Below are 18,748 nucleotides of genomic sequence, written 5' to 3' on the forward strand. Positions count from 1 at the left end.
AAAAAGGCAAATATGTCAGTATTATAGTGGCTTTGTCTTTGGAGATCACAGGGGTCCTGGGCCACACTAAGCACCATTGACCACTGTCTTAAAAAATGGCAGGGGTAGACATAAAAGTAGGAGTTGCTAGGGCCAGATGTGTTTGGCAGCTGGAATCCTGCTGTTGATAGAGCCTACTACCAGTTCATCATGACAGGCAAGGCAGACCAAGTCACTTCAGAAGCCATACACCTTAGGAAAATGGTTGCTCTCTCTCTCTCCCTCTCTCTCTCCCTCTCTCTCTCTCTCTCTCTCTCTCTCTCTCTCTCTCTCTCCCCCCCTCCCTCCCTCCCTCTTCCTCTCTCTCTCTTTCTTGACAGTGCTGGGGATTGCACCCAGAACCTTGCATATGCCAGGCAAGTGCTCTACCACTGAGATCACTGAGCTACATCTCTAACTCCTCTTTGTTTCTTTTCTTTCTTTCTTTTTTTGGACCAGGATTGAACCTAAGGGACCTTAACCACTGAGCAACTCCCCAGCCCTTTTTTATGTTGTATTTAGAGTCCAGGTCTCACTGGTTGCTTAGGGCCTCAATAAATTGCTGAGGCTGACCTTGAACTCATGATTCTCCTGCCTCAGCTTTCCAAGCCTCTGGGATTACAAGTGTGTGCCACTGCACCCAGCCTCTTTTTCTTTTATTTTGATTTATTCATTTATTTATTTATTTGGTACTGGGGATTTAATCCAGGGGTTCTTTACCACTGATCCACATCCCCAAATCCTCTTTATTTTGAGACAGGATCTTGCTGAGTTACCCAGGACCTCACTAAATTGCTGAGGTTAGCTTTGAATTTGTGATCCTTCCGCCTCAGCCTCCTGAGTATCTGGGATTACAGGCATGCAGCAACATGCCCAGCCTTTCTTTTATTTTGAGATAGGATCTCCCTTAATTGCCCAGGCTTGCCTTGAACTTGAGATCCTCCTTCCTCAGCCTCCCCAGTAGCTAGGATTATATCTGAGGCCACAGGTTCCACCACCAGCATCACAAAAAAATTCCATTAAGTTTAGTGCTTTGATCTGTTATGTGCTAAGGACTGGACAAGTTACACAGGGCGAAAAATGACTAAATTGTGGCCTCTATCCTTAAACTAGGAGTTTAAGGGCAAAGGAACAGGACAATGATAAGAAAATATAGAGGGGCCAGAAAAACTAGCTGAGTAGTTGGGTCCTGGACAAGTGTGGGATCCAACACCGAACACGGTGCTACAGAAACAGTCGGTGCTAACTGAGTGTAGGAAGTCAGAGATACTAAGCGAGGTGAGGGCAGCATGGAGGAAGGAAGGAATGAGGACTGGGGAAATCAGGAACGCTTGTTCTGAAGTAGCAGTGCTGGCACTGTCTTTGAAGGTAGGTAAAATTTTGAGAGGGAAGTCAAGTCCTTCATAGTCCTGGATGAACTAAGCGCTGTGGGTACAAGAAGTACAAGGCTGTTCAGCCCCTCTCCCCTCATGTGCACTCTTTACTTAGCGGGTGCCTGGACTCCTGCTCATCCCCCAGATCCACTGAACAAAGCCTTGTTGCATTAGTGTTCATTTATCCATCAAGTGGTCCCAAGTTAGGAAAGAAATTTCTTGGTGATTTTTCTAATAAAAATTATCCGTCTGCAACAATTTTTTTCTCTGTGGCAAATACTTGCATCAGTATCCAAACCGTTGAGTAAGTTGTCAACCCTGTGTACGGCTTATGTCATGGGCCACAAGGTGAGGGCATAGCCCCTGCCTGCTGTGAGGGGAAGCCCTTAAGGCTGACTCTACTTCTCTGAGACAGAGTCTTGCTCTGTTGCCCAGGCTGGCTGCAGCCATCTTCCCACCTCAGCCTCCCAAGTACCTGGGACAGCATGCCCAAGGCCGACTGTATGAAGTGGGAGACGACAGGGAGACTGCGCACCTGCTAAGGCTGAACCACAGAATGTCCCAGTAGACTTGGATGACACCTCAGGGGTACACCGCCAACCTGGGCCATAGGGAAGAAGACTGGGGTGGATGCCAAAAGCCACACACCCCAAAATTTGGGTCATTGCCTTTTCAGGCTATAATATTCCCTCCCATTTCTCATTCCATTTTCTCTGTAAGCCTCCTTTTTCATTTGTAAAGTACTTCAGCAGAAATATGGATTATGTAGTGTACTCATCTACATGACTTTTTTTTCCCCCCCTTTCCGTTTTTGAAGTTCTGGAGATGGAACCCAGGGCCTTTGAAAGTTGTTTTCTTTTTTGGTACTGGGGATTGAGCCCAGGGGCACTTAAGCTCTGAGCCACATCCCCAGCCCTTCTTATAGTTTGTTTTGAGACAGGGCCTCACTGGGTTGCTGAGACTTTGAATTTACAGTCCTGCCTTGGGCTCCTGAGTCCCTGGGATCACAGATATGGCCACCATTCCTGGCAAGAATGACTCTTAAGGCATCTTTCATTCTCATTCCTGTTTGCATACCAGGAAAGAGAAGCTCCCAGCAGGAAATGGAGTGCCCAGGACAACACAGCAGCCTAGATCCAAAGGTACCCAGCTTTCTGGCCACCAAGGCATTGCTTCTGTGGCCACAACAGACCACCTAGCATTTTTTTCCTTACAAAGCAGATGAAACCATTCTTTCTGGAGTAGAGCTCTCCTGGCCTCTAAGGGAGTCCATGGCCATTTCTGGTCGTCACAGAGGCTGGCTCAGTGCCTTATTGAATGTGTCACCTTAGGGGTCACATCAAGGTGGCCTCCTGATAAGGCGAGCTCTGTAGTGTCTGCACAGGTGAGAACAGACCTGCAAGGTCCTACTCTGTGAAGACAATAGGCTGCAGGCCCAATTGGGGCACTCTGGACAGTTTCTGCTGCAGGTGGATGGGTCCAGGACAAGAGTCAGCTCCCTCAAGGACATCCTGTCTGTCCGAAGCTGGCTATGGGGCCCACGCTCTGGGGACTCCTTAGCTCTTGATTTGGACTCCCACCCTGGAGGCTCATCCTCCATTTCTTTCTGTTCCCCTCATCCACGCTTTTCTGGTCCTTAATTTCTTGGCACTTTTCATGTCCCCAGCCTGCCATCTTACACTCAGCAGTTGGAATTGTTTCTCGTTTTTCTTTTTGTGTGCTGGGGGTTGACCTCGGGCATGCTAGCCACACAGTCTGTCACTGTGGCCCTAGCCCCTTGGAACTCTGTGTATGGGGGTGGGGGCAGATACTGAGGATAATCCCAGGAGTGCTGTGCCTCCAAGTTACATCCCCAACCTTTTCTCTCTTTTTAATATTTATTTTTTAGATGTAGATGGACACGACACAATGCCTTTATTTTTATGTGGTGCTGAGGATGGGACCCAGGTCCTGCCCATGCTAGGCCAGTGCTCTATCACTGAGCCACAATCCCAGCCCCTCCCAACCTTTTCTATTGTGTTTTGAGATAGGGTCTTGCTAAGTTACCCAAGCTGGCCTCAAACTGGTAATCCTCCTGCTTCAGTCTCCCAAGTCTCTGGAATTATGGAATTCTTAATAGTAACCACAATAGCCAACATCTACTATACTACTTTTTTTTTTTTTAAGCATCAGGCACAGATGATGAGGTATCTGAGGCTTAGAGTTATTATACAAGTTTGTCTATGGCCAAGTAAATACTAATCATAGATCAGCATGTCCAATAGAAATATGATTAGAACTACAATATAATGTATAACTTTAAATATTTTATTAGAGAACATAGCTTGCCTGGTATTTGAGAGACCCTGGGTTCAATCCCCATCCAGTACGGTAAAAATAAATAAATAAAAAATAAATTTTTTTGCCGGGTGCAGTGGCACATGCCTATAATCCCAGCAGCTTGGGAGGCTGAGACAGGAGGATCAAGAGTTTAAAACCAGCCTCAGCAAAAGCAAGGTGAAGCAACTCAGTGAGATCCTGTCTCTAAATAAAAATACAAAATAGGGCTGGGGATGTGGCTCAGTGGTCAAGTGCTCCTGGGTTCAATATCCAGTAGCAAAAAAATAAATGAATAAACTAAGAATAAACAAGTATTTTTTATTTATTTTTTTTTTTTACTATTCATGTAATTTAAACATTTCTACAAGCCAAATTAAAAAGTTAAAGCTGGGCTCAGGGGTGCACTCCTATAATCCCAATGACTGAGGAGGCTAAGGCAGGAGGATTGCAGGTTCTAGGCCAGGGCAATTGAGCAAGACCCTGTCTCAAAATAAAATTAACAAAGGGGCTGGAAGTATAGCTCAGAGTTAGAGCACCCCTGGATTCAGTGCCCAGTACCAAAGAAAAGAAACAGGTGAAATTTATTTTATTATCTTTTACTTAATTCATTATATCCAAAACATTTCAATAGGCCAATCAATATATAAATTATTGAGGTTTACATTTTTTTTTTCATACTAAGCCTTTGAAATCCGGTGCATATTTTACACTTACAATACACCTTAATTTAGACTGGCCACATTGCAGATGTTCAACAGCCACATGTGGTTGGTGACTACTGCTATATTGGACAGCAGCAGTGTGGAGATTAAGGATTCTAACCAGGGCTGGGGATGTGGCTCAAGCGGTAGCGCGCTCGCCTGGCATGCAAACGGCCTGAGTTCGATCCTCAGCACCACATACAAACAAAGATGTTGTGTCTGCCGAAAACTAAAAAATAAATATTAAAAAAATTCTTTCTTTAAAAAAAAAAAAAAAAAAAGGATTATAACCATCTCCACCTGGCCATGCTGCAGGCTTCCTAAGGATAGTGAAGTAGGCAGCCACAATCTCTGCGGAAGTAGGATGTCCTGGCCACCAAAGTTCATGTCTGGATAATCCAGTAGCCTTATAATTCAATGGGGACTACATTATAAATTTGAACTTATTGATTGATTGATTAGTATCAGGTATTAAACTCAGTGGCACTCAACCACTGAGCCACATCCCCAGCCCTATTTTGTATTTTATTTAGAGTCGGGTCTCACTGAGTTACTTGAGTGCCTTGCCATTGCTGAGGCTGGCTTTGAACTCTCAATCCTCCTGTCTCAGTCTCCTGAGCCGCGCCCCCGACTGTGTAAATTTGAATTTATTAAAGCGTCTCATGTTAGATGTACAGCTCAGTGGTAGAGTGTGTGCTTAGTAGGCACCAGGCCACTTTAATCCCAGTGCCAAAAAACTATTCTTGATGTTTAAGGGGGTTAGAAGGCATCTGGATGACATGGCTTCTCCTTTGGCAGGGTCAGTCAGTTGTCATTTTGGTGGACATACTTGTAGTATAAAATGACTCTTTCAGGCCCTGGATGGTGGCGCATGTCCATAATCCCAGCAACCCTGGGGGGATAAGACAGGAGGATTGCAAGTTCCAAGCCAAGCCAGGCAACTTAGTCAAACCTTGTCTCTGAATAAAAAATAAAAAGGACTCAGTGGTAAAGCACATCTACGATTAATCTCCACTACCATGAAAATAAATAGTTAGATAGATAGGGCGAGGATGTTGCTCAATGAGGATGTAGCTAAATGGGTTGTTATGGGTTCAATCTTCAATGCTGCAAATAGAAACAAAAACAAAAACCCTCTCTCCCCATGAGCACTTGAGTCTTGCCACTTGATGGGAAAATCAATCTGTAGAATGTTCCCTGCCCCACCCAGTACTGGGACTGTTTTGCCACTTGAGGTACATTCCCATTCTTTATTTATCGTGAGAGTCTCACTAAATTTCTGAGGCTGAACTCCAACTTGCTATCCTCCTACCTCAGCCTCCTGAGTAGCTGAGATTACATAGTACAATCTTATTTAGAAGTGAAATTCCCTAGTGTAATCTTGTTCCTGTTTGTTTGTTTATTTGTTTGTTTATTGATTGATTGATTGATTGATTGTGCTGGGGATTGAACCCAGGGCCTTGTGCATGTGAGGCAAGCACTCTACCAACTGAGCTATATCCCCAGCCCCTTTTTCCTGTTTATTTTTAAATTTTCTTTGGTTTCACTTGAAAGGGAGGGTGATGCTCAGTTTTAAATGTTAAAAGTGTACAAGTTGCTCTGTTACAGTTAAAACTGAGCGGGCAGTGGTTGGGATATATAGTTCATTCATGAGGGCCTGGGTTCAATCATTAACACCTCAAAATAAATGTACACAAAGGAAAAAAAATGTCTTGAAATGGGTCCAAAACTTATAAAGGCCTTTAAAAAAAAGTATTTGTTGGAGAAGCTGACATCCCCTCTCAGAATTGGGATTTCTTTTGGGAAGGACAAGAATATTGGTTCCCTCCTATGTGGCCCTGTTCTTGTTCTTCTGTCTTGATAAACACCATCCAGGAAAAGTGGATTTTCTCTGGCCCAGAGCCAGGTCGGTGGAAAATTCCTTTGCCCTGGGCCCCCTCTGTGGTCCACAGGGCAGTCATCTGACCACTGCCTGGAGATCAGTGACCCTGCAGGGAAATGCACCCGGCAAGGCTTTTGAGGGGTGACAAGCCCCCATTTCCTGAGCGTCTCCTCCTTTCTCCCGCAGCGGTGCTAGGCACCCCCACATGCCTCTTTCTGCTCCTGCCACCACTGTTTGAGCTCAGCCTCGGCACCTGCAAAGGCCGAGGTGGCCGTGCTCTGTCGCACAGCTAGTCGCCCCGGCTTGCTGGCCTCAAAGCCCTAACTGACAATCCAAAGAAGTGTGGGGATTTTAGAGCTTTCGGTCCAGGGAACCGGGAACAGGGTCGTCCAGCAAGAAAGCTTCACACCTCCATTCTCTTTCCAGCTGACCCCAGGGTGCTCACGCGGATCCGGGTGTCCAGCGCTGGCATTAGTATCCCCGACGCCAAGGGAGACGTGGACCTGGGAGGTTGGCCAGACCCTTCCTTTCTCCCGCGGGAGTCGGAAAACCCCGGGCGCCGGGGAGCCTGGGCTCGGGAGGAGCCGCGGCCGCCGCCTACCTGGGGACCTGCCTAGGTGTGGCCTCGCCGGGATGCAGGGGGCGGGGGCGGGCGGGCTGCAGCAGCAGGAAGTGAGAGACGGCCGCGGGCAGCAGGAAGCCGACGGGCGAGTTCTGCTGCCGACAGACGCGGCCGCCCAGACATGGTGAGCGGGCTGGGGGCCGGGCCGGGGCGCGGGCCCGGGGCTGGCCGGGGCGCGAAGGGCGAGCTGGTGGCAGCCAGAGGCTGGGCCCGCGCCGCCCGAGGCCTCCCGGCGATGACAGCTTGGCCGCCAATGCCCTGCGTCGCCTGGGCGGGGGCTCCTGCTGCTCGGCTGACCTCGGCTGGACCCGAGCAGGGCTCGGTGGGGGTGGGGGTCGGAATTCCTCGGAGTCCGCCAGCGCCCTCCCCCCTCCCGCTCCAGCTGGGCCTGGCCGGTGTTGTGACACCAGGCAGCCAGCGCCTCTGCCACTCCGGCTCAGATTCCAGGGCAGGCAGGGGTAGTTTCTCCCTTTGGCCTTTCACCATGACCCTGTGCAGACGCCCAGTGGATTCGTCGGTCCCCTGAATCGAAGGATCAGCCCCTTCTCTTTGAATAGGAGGACAGCCGAGCGTCAGGACAAGAACCAGTTGGTTCTCCTGATAATCTGGCCCAACCCTCACCCTGGCATGTTTCTGGAGGCCCACGGGACAGACCATCAAGGGGAGAGCCTAATACTGTTTTTCCTCCTTGTTCAAAACCCTGATCTGAGGCCTCAGCACAAGCAGGCCTGCGCCAGGGAGGCCTGCTCCCCACTTCCCCAGTGCCCCGTGACAGGCACTGTTTTCCTTAGTATCTGCATGAGCAGAAGGCGCCTGTACAGCCTCCCTAGTGGTGGGGACGCTGAAGTGTGGGCAACTGCAGCGGCAGTCCCTGATGGGGCCTTGCTGGGTCTCAGCCATGGAGCTAGGCTCCCTGCCCCAGGGTCCAGGAGCAGAACAGCTCTCCCACTGCTGCCTGGAGAGGGAGAAGGGCTGGACCAGGGAGGGCTCCTACGCCAGAGCCCACTCTAGTGAGAACCTGTGAAATGGAGGAAAGGGGTGACTCTGGGAACTGGAAAGTGGCATTTGGCTGTGCACTGGAGGGTGACACTGTACACCAGCTCTAGGGCCCCAGAGTCCTCACCAAGCACCCGGGGAACGAGTCAGTGGCCCTGAAACTGAAAAAGAAGGTTGGTCCTCTTTGTCTAGCTTCAGCTCACTTTCTGGGGCTTAAAAATGCACTTGTGTTTGATGACGCAAGCGATACATGAAAACATTCTCTCTGTAATCATCTCAAGCATTGCAAAAAACTGGAATCCACCCTGCACTGTACCTCCTTGGCCACTTGGATCCTCCTCCTCTGGTCTCACTAACCCCTATGTTGCCCTCCAGGAGGAGGCCGGTGGAGGTAGGGGACATGACCAGGTGCGGAACCTGCAGAGTGAGGTGGAGGGAGTCAAGAATATCATGACCCAGAATGTGGAGCGGATCCTGGCCCGTGGGGAAAACCTGGACCATCTCCGCAACAAGACGGAGGATTTGGAAGCCACCGTGAGACGGGGAGCCTGCTGGGGAGGGAGGTTCTTTACTGTTCTGGGAATTGACATGAGTCCCCAATTCTGGTTCAGCACCACTCCAGATTGGTTTGGAGTCCAGGAAATGGTCCAGTAACTGGGCTTGGGGAGGAGACATTTTTTGCCACAGCTCAGTCTTTCCTCTGAAACCGATTCTCCCTTTGATGCCTGCCTTTGAGTCATTTTGGCCTGGAAAAAGTATCAGCTTTGGGAAAATCCTCTGGCCTTTGGCCTTCCCAGGAGTTATTAGGTGGGGGTGAAAACCTCCTAGAGTCTTGCTGAGTCAGCCTTAAAGAGAATCTGGGAAGAGCAGTGAAACCCTTTGAAGCTAGGATCCTTTGTCTGCAAAGGCTGGAATACCTCCACTCATCTTGTTAGGCCTTTCCTTTCCAACTAGGGGCCCAGGCCAATGGCTTAGGGAGAAAGTCATTTCCAAGTTCAGATGAGGCTGCAGCCTCAGGCCCCATGACTCTGGCTTTTCAAGCTTGTGTGTGGGATGTTTATCGCTCCTTGGTCTCTGGAGACTGAGTGCCCCTCTGCAGCCTCATCTAGATACAAGTGTGCAGGTGCAGCTGGGGGAAGAGGAGCGCCCCCTACTTCCAACCCTCTGTACTGCTCTGGTCCTCCTTCCAGCTTCCACAGCTCCCAGGGGACAAGGAGTCCTGGAGCAGGGGGTGTACTCACCTGGAACCTGCAGCCCTCAGCCCCAAGGTCTGCCTTCCCAGAGACAGACTGCTGCTAGGTTCACATCAAGAGCAGGGGGACTCCTAGTCCCTGACACATTCAGATGGAGGGTCCCTGGAGCCCAGGAACCTCAGCTTGAGCCTGGCTGTGACCCTGCTATCAGTGGGTCTGTGAAGGTGGGAGGGGAGGGCAACTTCTGCTTCACAGCTGGTTGCCTCTGAGTATGCCCAGTGGGCAGGCCCCAGGCCCCTCACCTGGCCTTGTCCCTGACAGTCAGAACACTTCAAGACCACGTCGCAGAAGGTGGCACGCAAGTTCTGGTGGAAGAATGTGAAGATGATCGTGCTCATCTGCGTGGTCGTGTTCATCTTCATCCTCCTCATCGTGCTCTTCAGCACGGGTGCCATCCCCACCTAGGCTGCCCTGCCCCGCTACTCCAAGGAACGCTACCCGGTGAGGCCCCTGCCACGCCCCAGGAGCAACTTGATGCCCAGAAGGCGAGAGCTGGACTGGTCCCTAGAGCTGCTTGGGAAGACCCAGAGGACCCTGTGTGTGGCTGGGAAACTGTTGGTGGCTGGTGGGCAATAAAGACCTTTCAGTGTCCCTGTGTGTGAGGTGTCCTCCCTCCACAGTTAGCCCTGGGCCTTGCATTCCTTCCTCCTGGGCTGCCCTCTGGCCAAGGCTCTGCTGTCCAGGCCCAAGCTGCTGGAGGGGTGGAAAGCATGTTTGCAGAAGGAAGGGGGGGTCCCTGTCTTTTTTTGTTTTATTTATAGTGCTGGGGACTGGACTCAGGGCCTCCGTGTGCTAGGCAGGCACTTTACCACTGAACGACACCCTCAGTCCTTTATATTTTTTATTTTGAGACAGGGTCTTTCTAGGTTGCCCAGGCTGGCCTCATCCTTGCACTCCTCCTGAGTCGCTGGGATATTGGCATGGCCACCACATCAACTTTCTTCATTCCACCCTGTTCTATATTGTCACAGTTCTCAAGAACAAGAATTTTCTTGAGGATCTTGACATAAGGAAAATGCAAACCCTTCACAATATCTTAGAGTGACCTGTGAGACTCAGTGTCCCCCTTGGGCCCTGCCACGTCCCTTCGTTCCTCTCCTTGGAAGCGCTGGCTGAGTCATGAAGCGCTCCTGAGCAATGTTAGGCCGGGTGGAGGGCCTCCTGGCTCTGCTGCCATTGCCATCTATCTCCCTTCTATGGCCCTGTTGTAATCCAGAGCCAAAAGTTGAAGGAATTAGCCTGTTTTCATTTTCTGGAAGTTGAGCATTCTGTTTGTCTTTTGTCTGTCCCTTCCCTGAGGTTGAGCAGGCCCTGGGTCTTGGCTGTTCTGAGGGGGTGAGCATCTCTCCCCCACACCCCAGGCTGGGCACAGTCAGGGTCACAGGACAGGCCTGTGGCCCTCCTTTCCCTGCATGCACAATGAGCTTTCTGTCTTCTGATCTTCCGTCTCCCCACCAGGTCCCACTGTCCCTGGGGCTCTATCCGGTGCCCAGTCGCCTGGTGGGTGGTAGGGTTCCTGTCCTGTTTCCTCCATAGCCTTCACAGCACTGGAAGCAGCTTGTTAGGAAGAGTGGGGAAGGGGTTGGATTGAGAGGATTGGGACTGATTGGAAGTCATATTCTGGAACATTCTCTGAACTCTGGGAAGGCAGGCTTCCGGAGACTGCAGTCCTTACTCTCCTCAGTGCACTCCTGGATGCACCATCTAAGCTTGGGACGCAGGCCCTGCACAGTGGAGTGCAGATCTGTGCTCACTGAGGCTCGGAGTGGGGATGTTGGGACTGGCCAGTTATGGGTCAGTTACTTACCAAGCTGGCAAATCCCCTCCTGTCCTGTGGGGATGTCTCCAGGGCCCAGCAAGGAATGGATAGGGGCAGGCACATATGTGTGATGAGTGAGTGAATGACACCTCCCCGTTAAGCCCATGAACCCACTTCCTATGCCTCCTGGGAGGGCCACAGTGCTGCTATGACCACTGTGCCACTTCCTATAGTGGGCTTCAGAGGGGTGGCCAGCATGCAGATTCACCTAGTGCAGGCTGACTAGAGATAACCTAATCCACCAGGAATAGCTTTACCACCAGGAATAGTCCAATCTACCAGAGACACAGCCCCACTCACCAGGCACAGCCCACCCATCTAGTATAGCCCCACCCACCATGTATAACATACCCACCAGGAATAGTCCCACCCACCAGGTATAGCCCATCCACCAGGAATAACCCTTACACCAGGTATACCTCCTTCCACCAGGCATAGCCCACCCACCTAGTATAGCCCCACCCACCAGGTATAGCCCTTCCACCAGGCATAGCCCACCCACCAGGTATACCTCTGTCCACCAGGCATAGCCCACCCACCAGGTATCTCTGTCCACCAGGCATAGCCCCACCCACCCGGCATACCTCCACCTACCAGGTATACCTCCACCCACCGGGCATAGCCCACCCGCTGGGCATTAGCCCCACACAGCAGGCTCACCCCTATCCACCAAACTAGCTCCCTCCGCCAAGCACAGACCCGTCCATCAGGTGGCATCCATATTCCGGCGCCGGCAGCCCGGCAGGAGGCGCCCCGCGGACCTTTGGTTGTCGCCTGCCGCTTTGGATTCTACCAGGTCTGGGTCGCGCCTCTCGGAAGGTCCAGCGCCGGCCCCGCCCTCGGCTTCCTCCGGGGCAGCGGGCGCGGAGCAGCGCGGCGATGGTGAGGGTCCAGGCGGGCCAGGCGGGCCGGGCGGGCCAGAGTCCCGGGCGGGGGCGGGGGCGGCGGGACGGTGCCCTGGGCTGCGCTGCCCATCTGCCTGGGCGGCGCGGGCGGACAGGGTGACCCGGGCTGGGATCCCGGCGGCTCGACCCGGAGAGTCACTTAACCTCAGAACCTCCTTTTCCGCACTGTGAAGTGGGGTCGGCAATACCCGCCTTATTGGGACCTTTGGCTGTTAAAGACGGTCCCCTGGTCGACCGGGAGCTGGGAGCCACCGCGGGTGGAAGGTGGTGGCACTCCAGCCCGATGGCACTCCAGCCATCCAGGAGAGGAGCCAGGCCTGGCCCCCCCGGGGGTGGGAACCTGAGAGGCCGAGGTGGTAGAGGCTGTTCCAGCCCCTTGGCTAGTGCTGGAGGACACATCCCTTGGGAGAGAGAAGAGAACTTGTTTACTGTAGAAGTTCCACCAACGTTATCGGGTGGCCCAGGCCTGACTCCTCCTAGCCTCCATTCAGTGACATCCCTGAGTTGTCACCCCACTCCTGCTGCAGACTCTGGGCTGTCCTCACTTGCTTCTCCAAGGCAAGGGTGTCAGGGAGGGCAGGTCCCAGGCTCCCACCTCCCCTGGGGCTCCTGGGAAGATGGAGTCTTGGGAAGCTGGCAGAGGTGTGATGGAGGTGGCCCGGGCAGGGTCAGGATGCTGGATGGCTTAGTCTCCAGGGACCTGGAGGCAGGAAGGGGAAGTGGGGCAGGAAGGTTAGACTGAGCTCTGGGGCCACCAGGAAACTGGTGCTCTAAGCGCCGGGACAGAGCCAGAGCCCATTCCTGAGCTCACAGGGCAAGAGAGCAGTCAGGGCCAGAGGAAGCTTCTGGCTGCCCTTAGCCTCGGGGAAGAAGGCAGGGCCAGGGCAACTTACTGGGGGCACTGGGGGACCTCGGGACTCTCCCAGGTCCCTCTGTGTCAGAGGTGTCAGAGCCGGGGCAGGCTTACTCTCCTCCACCAGCCACCTCCAGCCCCATTCTTCTTCCACTCTTGCCCTCTCTGTCCCTAGCTCTTCCTTTTCTTCTTTCCATCCCTTTCCCTGGCCTTTCCTCCTTTCCCTTTTCTGCTCCTCTTCTCCGTGCCTCATTCGATCAACACAAAATTTTTCGGGCAGTTCCTCTGTGCCAGATGTGGTGACAGTAAAGGGATTAAAGCAGGAACAAAGCCAAGATGGGAAAGGTGGGAGCTGAAAAGCGATTGCCTGCAGCCAGTCACCTTGGACAGGCCCCAGAGCGTCTGGGTGCCGAGCCACAGGCCCCTCAGAGACACACAGATTGGGCTGGCTGGGGCAGGTAGGCCCTGGACCTCCTTCACCTGATCGGTGTAGCAGGGGTTATGCATGTGATCCCCAGGGGCAGGGGTGTGCTCAGTGGTGGAACCCTTGCCTATCAGGGTGAGGTTCTAGGGCTATGCGCACACACATACACACACCCCTGGGTCCCAGTTGGTTCAACTCCCAGACTTTCTACCTACTGGCTTGTGACCTTCCACAGGTGATTTAACACCTTTGGCCAAAGTCCTCATAAAACTGGGATAGTAAAACTGCATTCAGTGGGTTTTCGTGAAGATGGAATGAAATAGAGTGAATGAGCAGCTGGCAGCCTGGTGCCTAGGCCAGGGCACATGTGCTCTGAAAGGCGGCCACGTTCCTGCTCAAGACTCAAGGGCCCATGACACCGGAGGTGATAGCTAGATGCTAGTTCTCATGAAAAATTCCCTATTTAGGTTAGGTACAACCAGGCATGGTGATACACTCCTGTAATCCCAGTGGGTCAAGAGGCTGAGGGAGGAGAGTCGAAAGTTAGTTCAAGGTCAGCCTGGGCAACCCACAGAGATCCTGTCTCTAAGTATTAATTAATAGGACTGGCACATGCCTGTAATCTCAGTAACTTGGGAGGCCAAATCAGGAGGATTGCAAGTTTGAGGCTAGCCTAAACAATTTAGCCAGATACTGTCTCAAAAATTAAAAATACAAAGGGTTGAGGAGTAAGTTCAGTGGTAGAGAACTCATCTAGCATGTGTAAAGCCCTGAGTTCAAACCCCAGCACTGCGAAAAGAAAGGGAGAGTGGGAAGAAGAAAAGAGAAAGAAGGAAGGAGTGTCCAACAGAGAAGAGTTTTATTGCTTGTGCATTTTGTGAAAACTAAGAGGATTTAATTGATTGATTGATTAGTACCAGGGACTGAACCCAGGGATGCTTAATCACTTAGCCGCATCCCCATCCCTTTTACAAAAAAATTATAGTTGTAGATGGACAATAGACTTTATTTTGTTTATTTATTTGTTTTATGTGGTGCTAAGGCTCTCTGCCACTGAAGTATAGCCCCAGCCACTGCCACCAGCCCCTTTTTATATTTTACTTTGAGGCAGGGACTTGCTAAGTTTTTTAGGGCCTCACTAAATTGCTAAGGCTGGTTTTGAACTCATGATCCTCCTGGCTCAGCCTCCTGAGCTGCTGGGATTACAGGTGTGTGCTACCATGTCCAGCAAGAGGTTTTATTATTTATTTATTTATTGTTTTGGTAATGGGAGTTGAACCCAGGAACACTTTTTATTTTTATTTACATATTTTTACATACATGTATTTAAATTCCCTTTTTATTTTTTATTTTGAGAAGGGTCTCCCTAAATTGCCCAGGCTGGCCTCCAACTTGCAATTCTCTTGCTTCAGCCTCCAAAGTCCCTGGGATTTCAGACATGCACCACCACAAGTGTAGTGCAGTTCTTAAGATCTGACTGCTAGACAACATGTGAAGGAAAGCTAGGGAAATTGGGGATACATTAATTTTAATGATAGTCATTTATTGAGCATTTGGTATGTGTCAGGCATTGTGCTAAGCTTTTTGTTTGGAATATATCACACAATCTTCAACTAATATTGTGAGGTAGGTATTGTTATTACCACCACTTTATAGATGAGGAAGCAGAGGATCAGCAAGGTCATATCCTCCGTTTTTGGTCACTGGGCTGGTGAGTGGCAGAGGCAGGATTTGAACAGGATACAGAAAGACCCTGCTCTTTGTGACTGAGCTCAGCGCTGAGCCAGGGAAATCACAAGACAGAACTTGCACCCGCCCATCCCCAGCAGATGGGAACAGGACTTCTTGGATACTCAACAAGATACAGGAGACAAGAGAGTTGGAGAAGGAGGTTGGTTGATTTGTCTCTCTGTGTTGTCCAACCTGATCCCAAGCTCTGGCCTCCAGCCTCAGCCTCCCCAGCAGCTGGGTTCACAGGTGCATGCCCCTGCACCTGGCAATAAGCCCAGTTTTTGTTTTTGTTTTTGCAGTGCTGGGGTCCAGCTCAGGGCCTGGGTGCTGGGCAAGTAATAGACTCCCCTAGGCCAGCAGGGAGGTTTGGGGGAGCTGCATTTTCAGAGGAGAAACTAAGGGTATGGGGCCTGGAAACGCCTGAAAGGGGATTTGAAGGTGGGGAATGTAGCTTGGGGGTAGAGCACTTGCCTAGCATGTGTGGTCTTGGGTTCTGTCCCCAGTGTGGAGGTGGGGTTGAGTGACAGACAGGAACATCTGTCAAGAACATTTCCTGCGTAACTGCCACCCTGTCTGGCAACAACTGCTACCCCTCCCCCTGGCTCCAAACCCCATGTCCTGCAGGCCCCTGGCAGGTTTCAGAAGTGCCTCTCCAAACTGCCCTTCCTCTCTGCACTCCTGCCCCTCCTCACCCCCAGCCTGGCAGGCCTCTCCTCACACTCCGCTGATTGCCCCTGTACCCCGCTGGCCCACCTCTCTGACCTCTCTGCCCAACTTCCCTCACTTTGATCCGTGGCTGTGGAGTCAGAGGGCTTCCTGACCTCCAGCGGCTCTCCTCTCTGACACTCGCTTTCTCCAGCCCACTCGGCCCCTCTGTCCTGCTCTGGTTCTTCACTGTCTGGGTGGTGTCCCTGCAAAAACAGGCTCAGTCCATTCAGAAAACACGTATCACGTGCTGTGTCTGCCCTTTGCCAGGCACTGGGTTGAGTCACAAATGAGGCAGGGCAGCCTGGACCCTGCCCTCCGGGTCCTCTCCAGTGCTTTCTCTCTCACATGCCAACAGAGACTGTGCACCTGGTGTCCTTTTACCCAGGGCTGAGCAGGACCAAAGAGCGATGAGCCCTGAGTCTCTGTTTTCTCTCAGGATAGATAGAGCAGGAAGGGGCCTCTCTGGGCTCGGAGAGGGAGACTGCTGCTGACTGCATCTGGGGGCACAGCCAGCTCTTAGGAGAACTGACCTGGTGTCACCCTGTACTGGAGCAGGATAGCCACAGCTGTAGAGTTCATCACACAAAAGATAACACCCAGTATCTTCCTGTCTCTAGCCATGTTTCTCATTTTTGAATCTTTGTCCATTCCCGAGCATTTGCCTTGGACTTCTGGAATGTGGAATAAGACTGCCTGGGAAGATGTGGCAATAGAGGGGAGGGGGACTTGGGAGAGGACACAAGCAAGCAGCCATTACTCTCCCAGTTTCCCCAGCCTGTGAGTGCACCCCACCACCTGTGGTTGCCAGACCCTTCTAAAGAAGGAGGTTGTTTGTCTAGTTCCTGGGTAAATATTTGACCTGTTTTGGTTTCAGATGCTTGTCTCTTGAAACTCCCGAAACTCCCACCGGGCTTTATAAGCGCACCAGGAGAACATCTCTGACCATCAGAGTTGTTTTTGGATAGGCTGTAAAGAACTGGCCAGCTCACCAGACCTGCAAGGGTCAGCGCTGTGCTTGTGGTGCAGAAGGAGGGCATGTCCCTGCTGTCTCCCTGGGAGCCTGTGGTCCCACTGGGGAGCTTCAGGGGTCCTGAAGGAAGAGGGGGAGGAAGTCCCCTGGGACCACCAGATCCTTTCCAATGCCAGAATGCCTGCTGAGGGCAATGGCCACAGAGCAGGCAGGAATGGGAGCTTGGTGACATTCTGAGGAGGAGACAGAAGAGGGACAGGGTTGTGGGGATGAGGGTTAGGAGGGGAGGGAGCTGAACCATCCCTGGACCTGCTCCTGGGCCTGGAGCTGATGGGGGATGGGGGTGGGGGTAGGGGGGGTGGAGGCTTCCTGTCCTGGTCCTTAGTCATGTGTGTCTAGTGCCCAGCTGGCTCAGAACCTGCACTTCCCTTCCCAGTCCTACAGAGTAGGCTGGGTTGGTTCAGGTGAGAGCTGCTGCCCGGGCTGGGAAATTCAGGGGTTGGTCTCACCTCTGTGCTGACTGGAAGGCTGGAGGCCAGAGGCTGAGGTTCCTCAGCAGGAAGGGGACTGATGTGGGCACTAACATGATGGGGGATGGGCAGGAGGCAGAACAGGCCTGACCAGCCAGAGGCCCAAGGAGGGGACCTGGGAGTCACTCTGGGAAAGCTTAGGCAGACACTGTGACATGAGCTGGTCCAGAACCATTTTTCTAGCCCTGTGAAGTGGCTCTCCTCCCTGTCTGGCTTGCCACCAAGTCACTTGTTTCTTTAGGGCCACCTTAGCCTGAGTTCAGTGGGAAGCCGTAGGAGAATGTGCACTGGGTAGATGCCACTTACAGGTCTGGGGTCCTGGGAAGCTCCCCACCTGGGGCAGCTCAGAGGAAGTGAGGCTCTGGAAGCCAGGCCTGATTTAGGCTTGGCCTTGATGGACCAGGGAGGAGCCCCACCCACCCGGAAGGTCAGCCCTTCTCTGCCCACATCTTGCCTTACGCGAAAGATGCTGTTACACCTTCCATGGGGGAAGGAGGTTTCCATCTTAGGGCCAGATGGAGCCTCATACAGCCCTGACCTTGGGCTTGGTGCCCAGGCAGGGAACGAGTTGGAGCGATGCCAGAGGCAGGCGGACGAGGTGACGGAAATCATGCTCAACAACTTCGACAAGGTCCTGGAGCGTGACGGGAAGCTGGCAGAGCTGGAGCAGCGTTCAGACCAACTCCTGGACATGGTGTGAGGCCCGGGCAAGCACAGATGGGAGGGAGAGCCTCTCAGGCTGTTCTCAAGGCCTCCAGGCCCTTGGTGGAGGCCTCTGGGTCTCCTGAGGCACCCTAGCCTAGATGTGCAATGGGTAGGCCTCACACAGTAAGAAGGCCTGGGTCTGAAGGTCGGGGGCTGGCATTGCTAACCGGGGTGAGCCGGGAGGGCTAATAGCCAAGGGCTACCTAGTGTCTGAGACCAGAAGCAGACCAGGAGAGTCCCAGGGCAGTGTGTGAGGAGGACCAGGGGACCAGGCTCTGCTGGGATGGACGGGAGGAGTTGGCTCAGAGGCCCCATGGGAGCCACTAATTCCCATGTGTCTGGGGTATCCACAGAGTTCAGCCTTCAGCAAGACAACCAAGACCCTCGCCCAGAAGAAGCGCTGGGAGAATATCCGCTGTAGGATCTACGTGGGGCTGGCGGTGGCAGGTGGCCTACTCATACTTTTGATTGTACTGCTGGCCATCTTTCTCCCTCAGAGCAGTGGGGACAGCAGTGCCCCACAGGCCCAGGACACAGGCATTGCCTCAGGGCCTGGGGACTGACACAGCAGGCCTGGGGGAGAGGCTGAAGGGCTTCAGTGGTCAGCTCTGGTCTCCAGAGAACCCTGGTGTTTGTCCCCTTCTGAGCCACCCCAGTGACACCAAAGGGCAACCCTGAGACGTGCACCACTGCACCTCCCATCTTGCCACAGACTGGTCCTCAGTGGCAGCTTGCCGCACCAGCAATACCAGGCCAGCCCCACTGGAGCTCAGTAAAAGCCACTGTCTGGCTAAAAGCTGGTGTGAGTGTGTGTGTTTCTGAAGCTCCTCTGCCGCCACCCTGGGGCTGTTTAGCCTTCCACCTGAGGGGCTGCATCCCTCTTTTATCTTCCCTGCTTCTTCCTTGATCCAACCCTGTTCACCTTTCTGGAGTGAGAGT

General features: G+C 52.6%; 2 protein-coding genes across 4 annotated transcripts; both read left to right on the forward strand.

The window, feature by feature from the left end:
* Nucleotides 1-6,908: 6,908 nt before the first annotated feature.
* On the forward strand, nucleotides 6,909-9,755 carry Vamp8 (vesicle associated membrane protein 8). The gene is made up of 3 exons (XM_046455920.1): nucleotides 6,909-7,039; nucleotides 8,287-8,445; nucleotides 9,426-9,755. Exons 1-3 carry the CDS (start codon nucleotides 7,037-7,039, stop codon nucleotides 9,567-9,569), a joined length of 306 nt encoding a protein of 101 aa, XP_046311876.1. The 5' UTR covers nucleotides 6,909-7,036; the 3' UTR covers nucleotides 9,570-9,755.
* Nucleotides 9,756-11,719: 1,964 nt separating this feature from the next.
* On the forward strand, nucleotides 11,720-18,605 carry Vamp5 (vesicle associated membrane protein 5). 3 transcript variants are annotated; one of them, XM_046455991.2, is made up of 3 exons: nucleotides 11,720-11,865; nucleotides 17,661-17,798; nucleotides 18,163-18,605. In XM_046455991.2, the coding sequence occupies exons 1-3, from the start codon at nucleotides 11,863-11,865 to the stop codon at nucleotides 18,370-18,372; spliced, it is 351 nt and encodes a 116-aa protein (XP_046311947.1). In that variant the 5' UTR covers nucleotides 11,720-11,862; the 3' UTR covers nucleotides 18,373-18,605. The 3 variants fall into 3 exon arrangements, with proteins under 3 accessions (XP_046311947.1, XP_046311946.1, XP_046311948.1); XM_046455990.2 differs by having other exon boundaries at nucleotides 11,760-11,865; nucleotides 17,598-17,798; XM_046455992.2 differs by lacking the exon at nucleotides 11,720-11,865 and adding an exon at nucleotides 14,832-15,056.
* Nucleotides 18,606-18,748: the final 143 nt, after the last annotated feature.

The sequence above is a fragment of the Marmota monax genome, unplaced genomic scaffold (genome assembly GCF_021218885.2).
Source record: "Marmota monax isolate L192 unplaced genomic scaffold, Marmota_monax_Labrador192_F-V1.1 WCK01_AAM20220418_F8-fsc00238, whole genome shotgun sequence".
NCBI classification, from domain to species: domain Eukaryota; kingdom Metazoa; phylum Chordata; class Mammalia; order Rodentia; family Sciuridae; genus Marmota; species Marmota monax.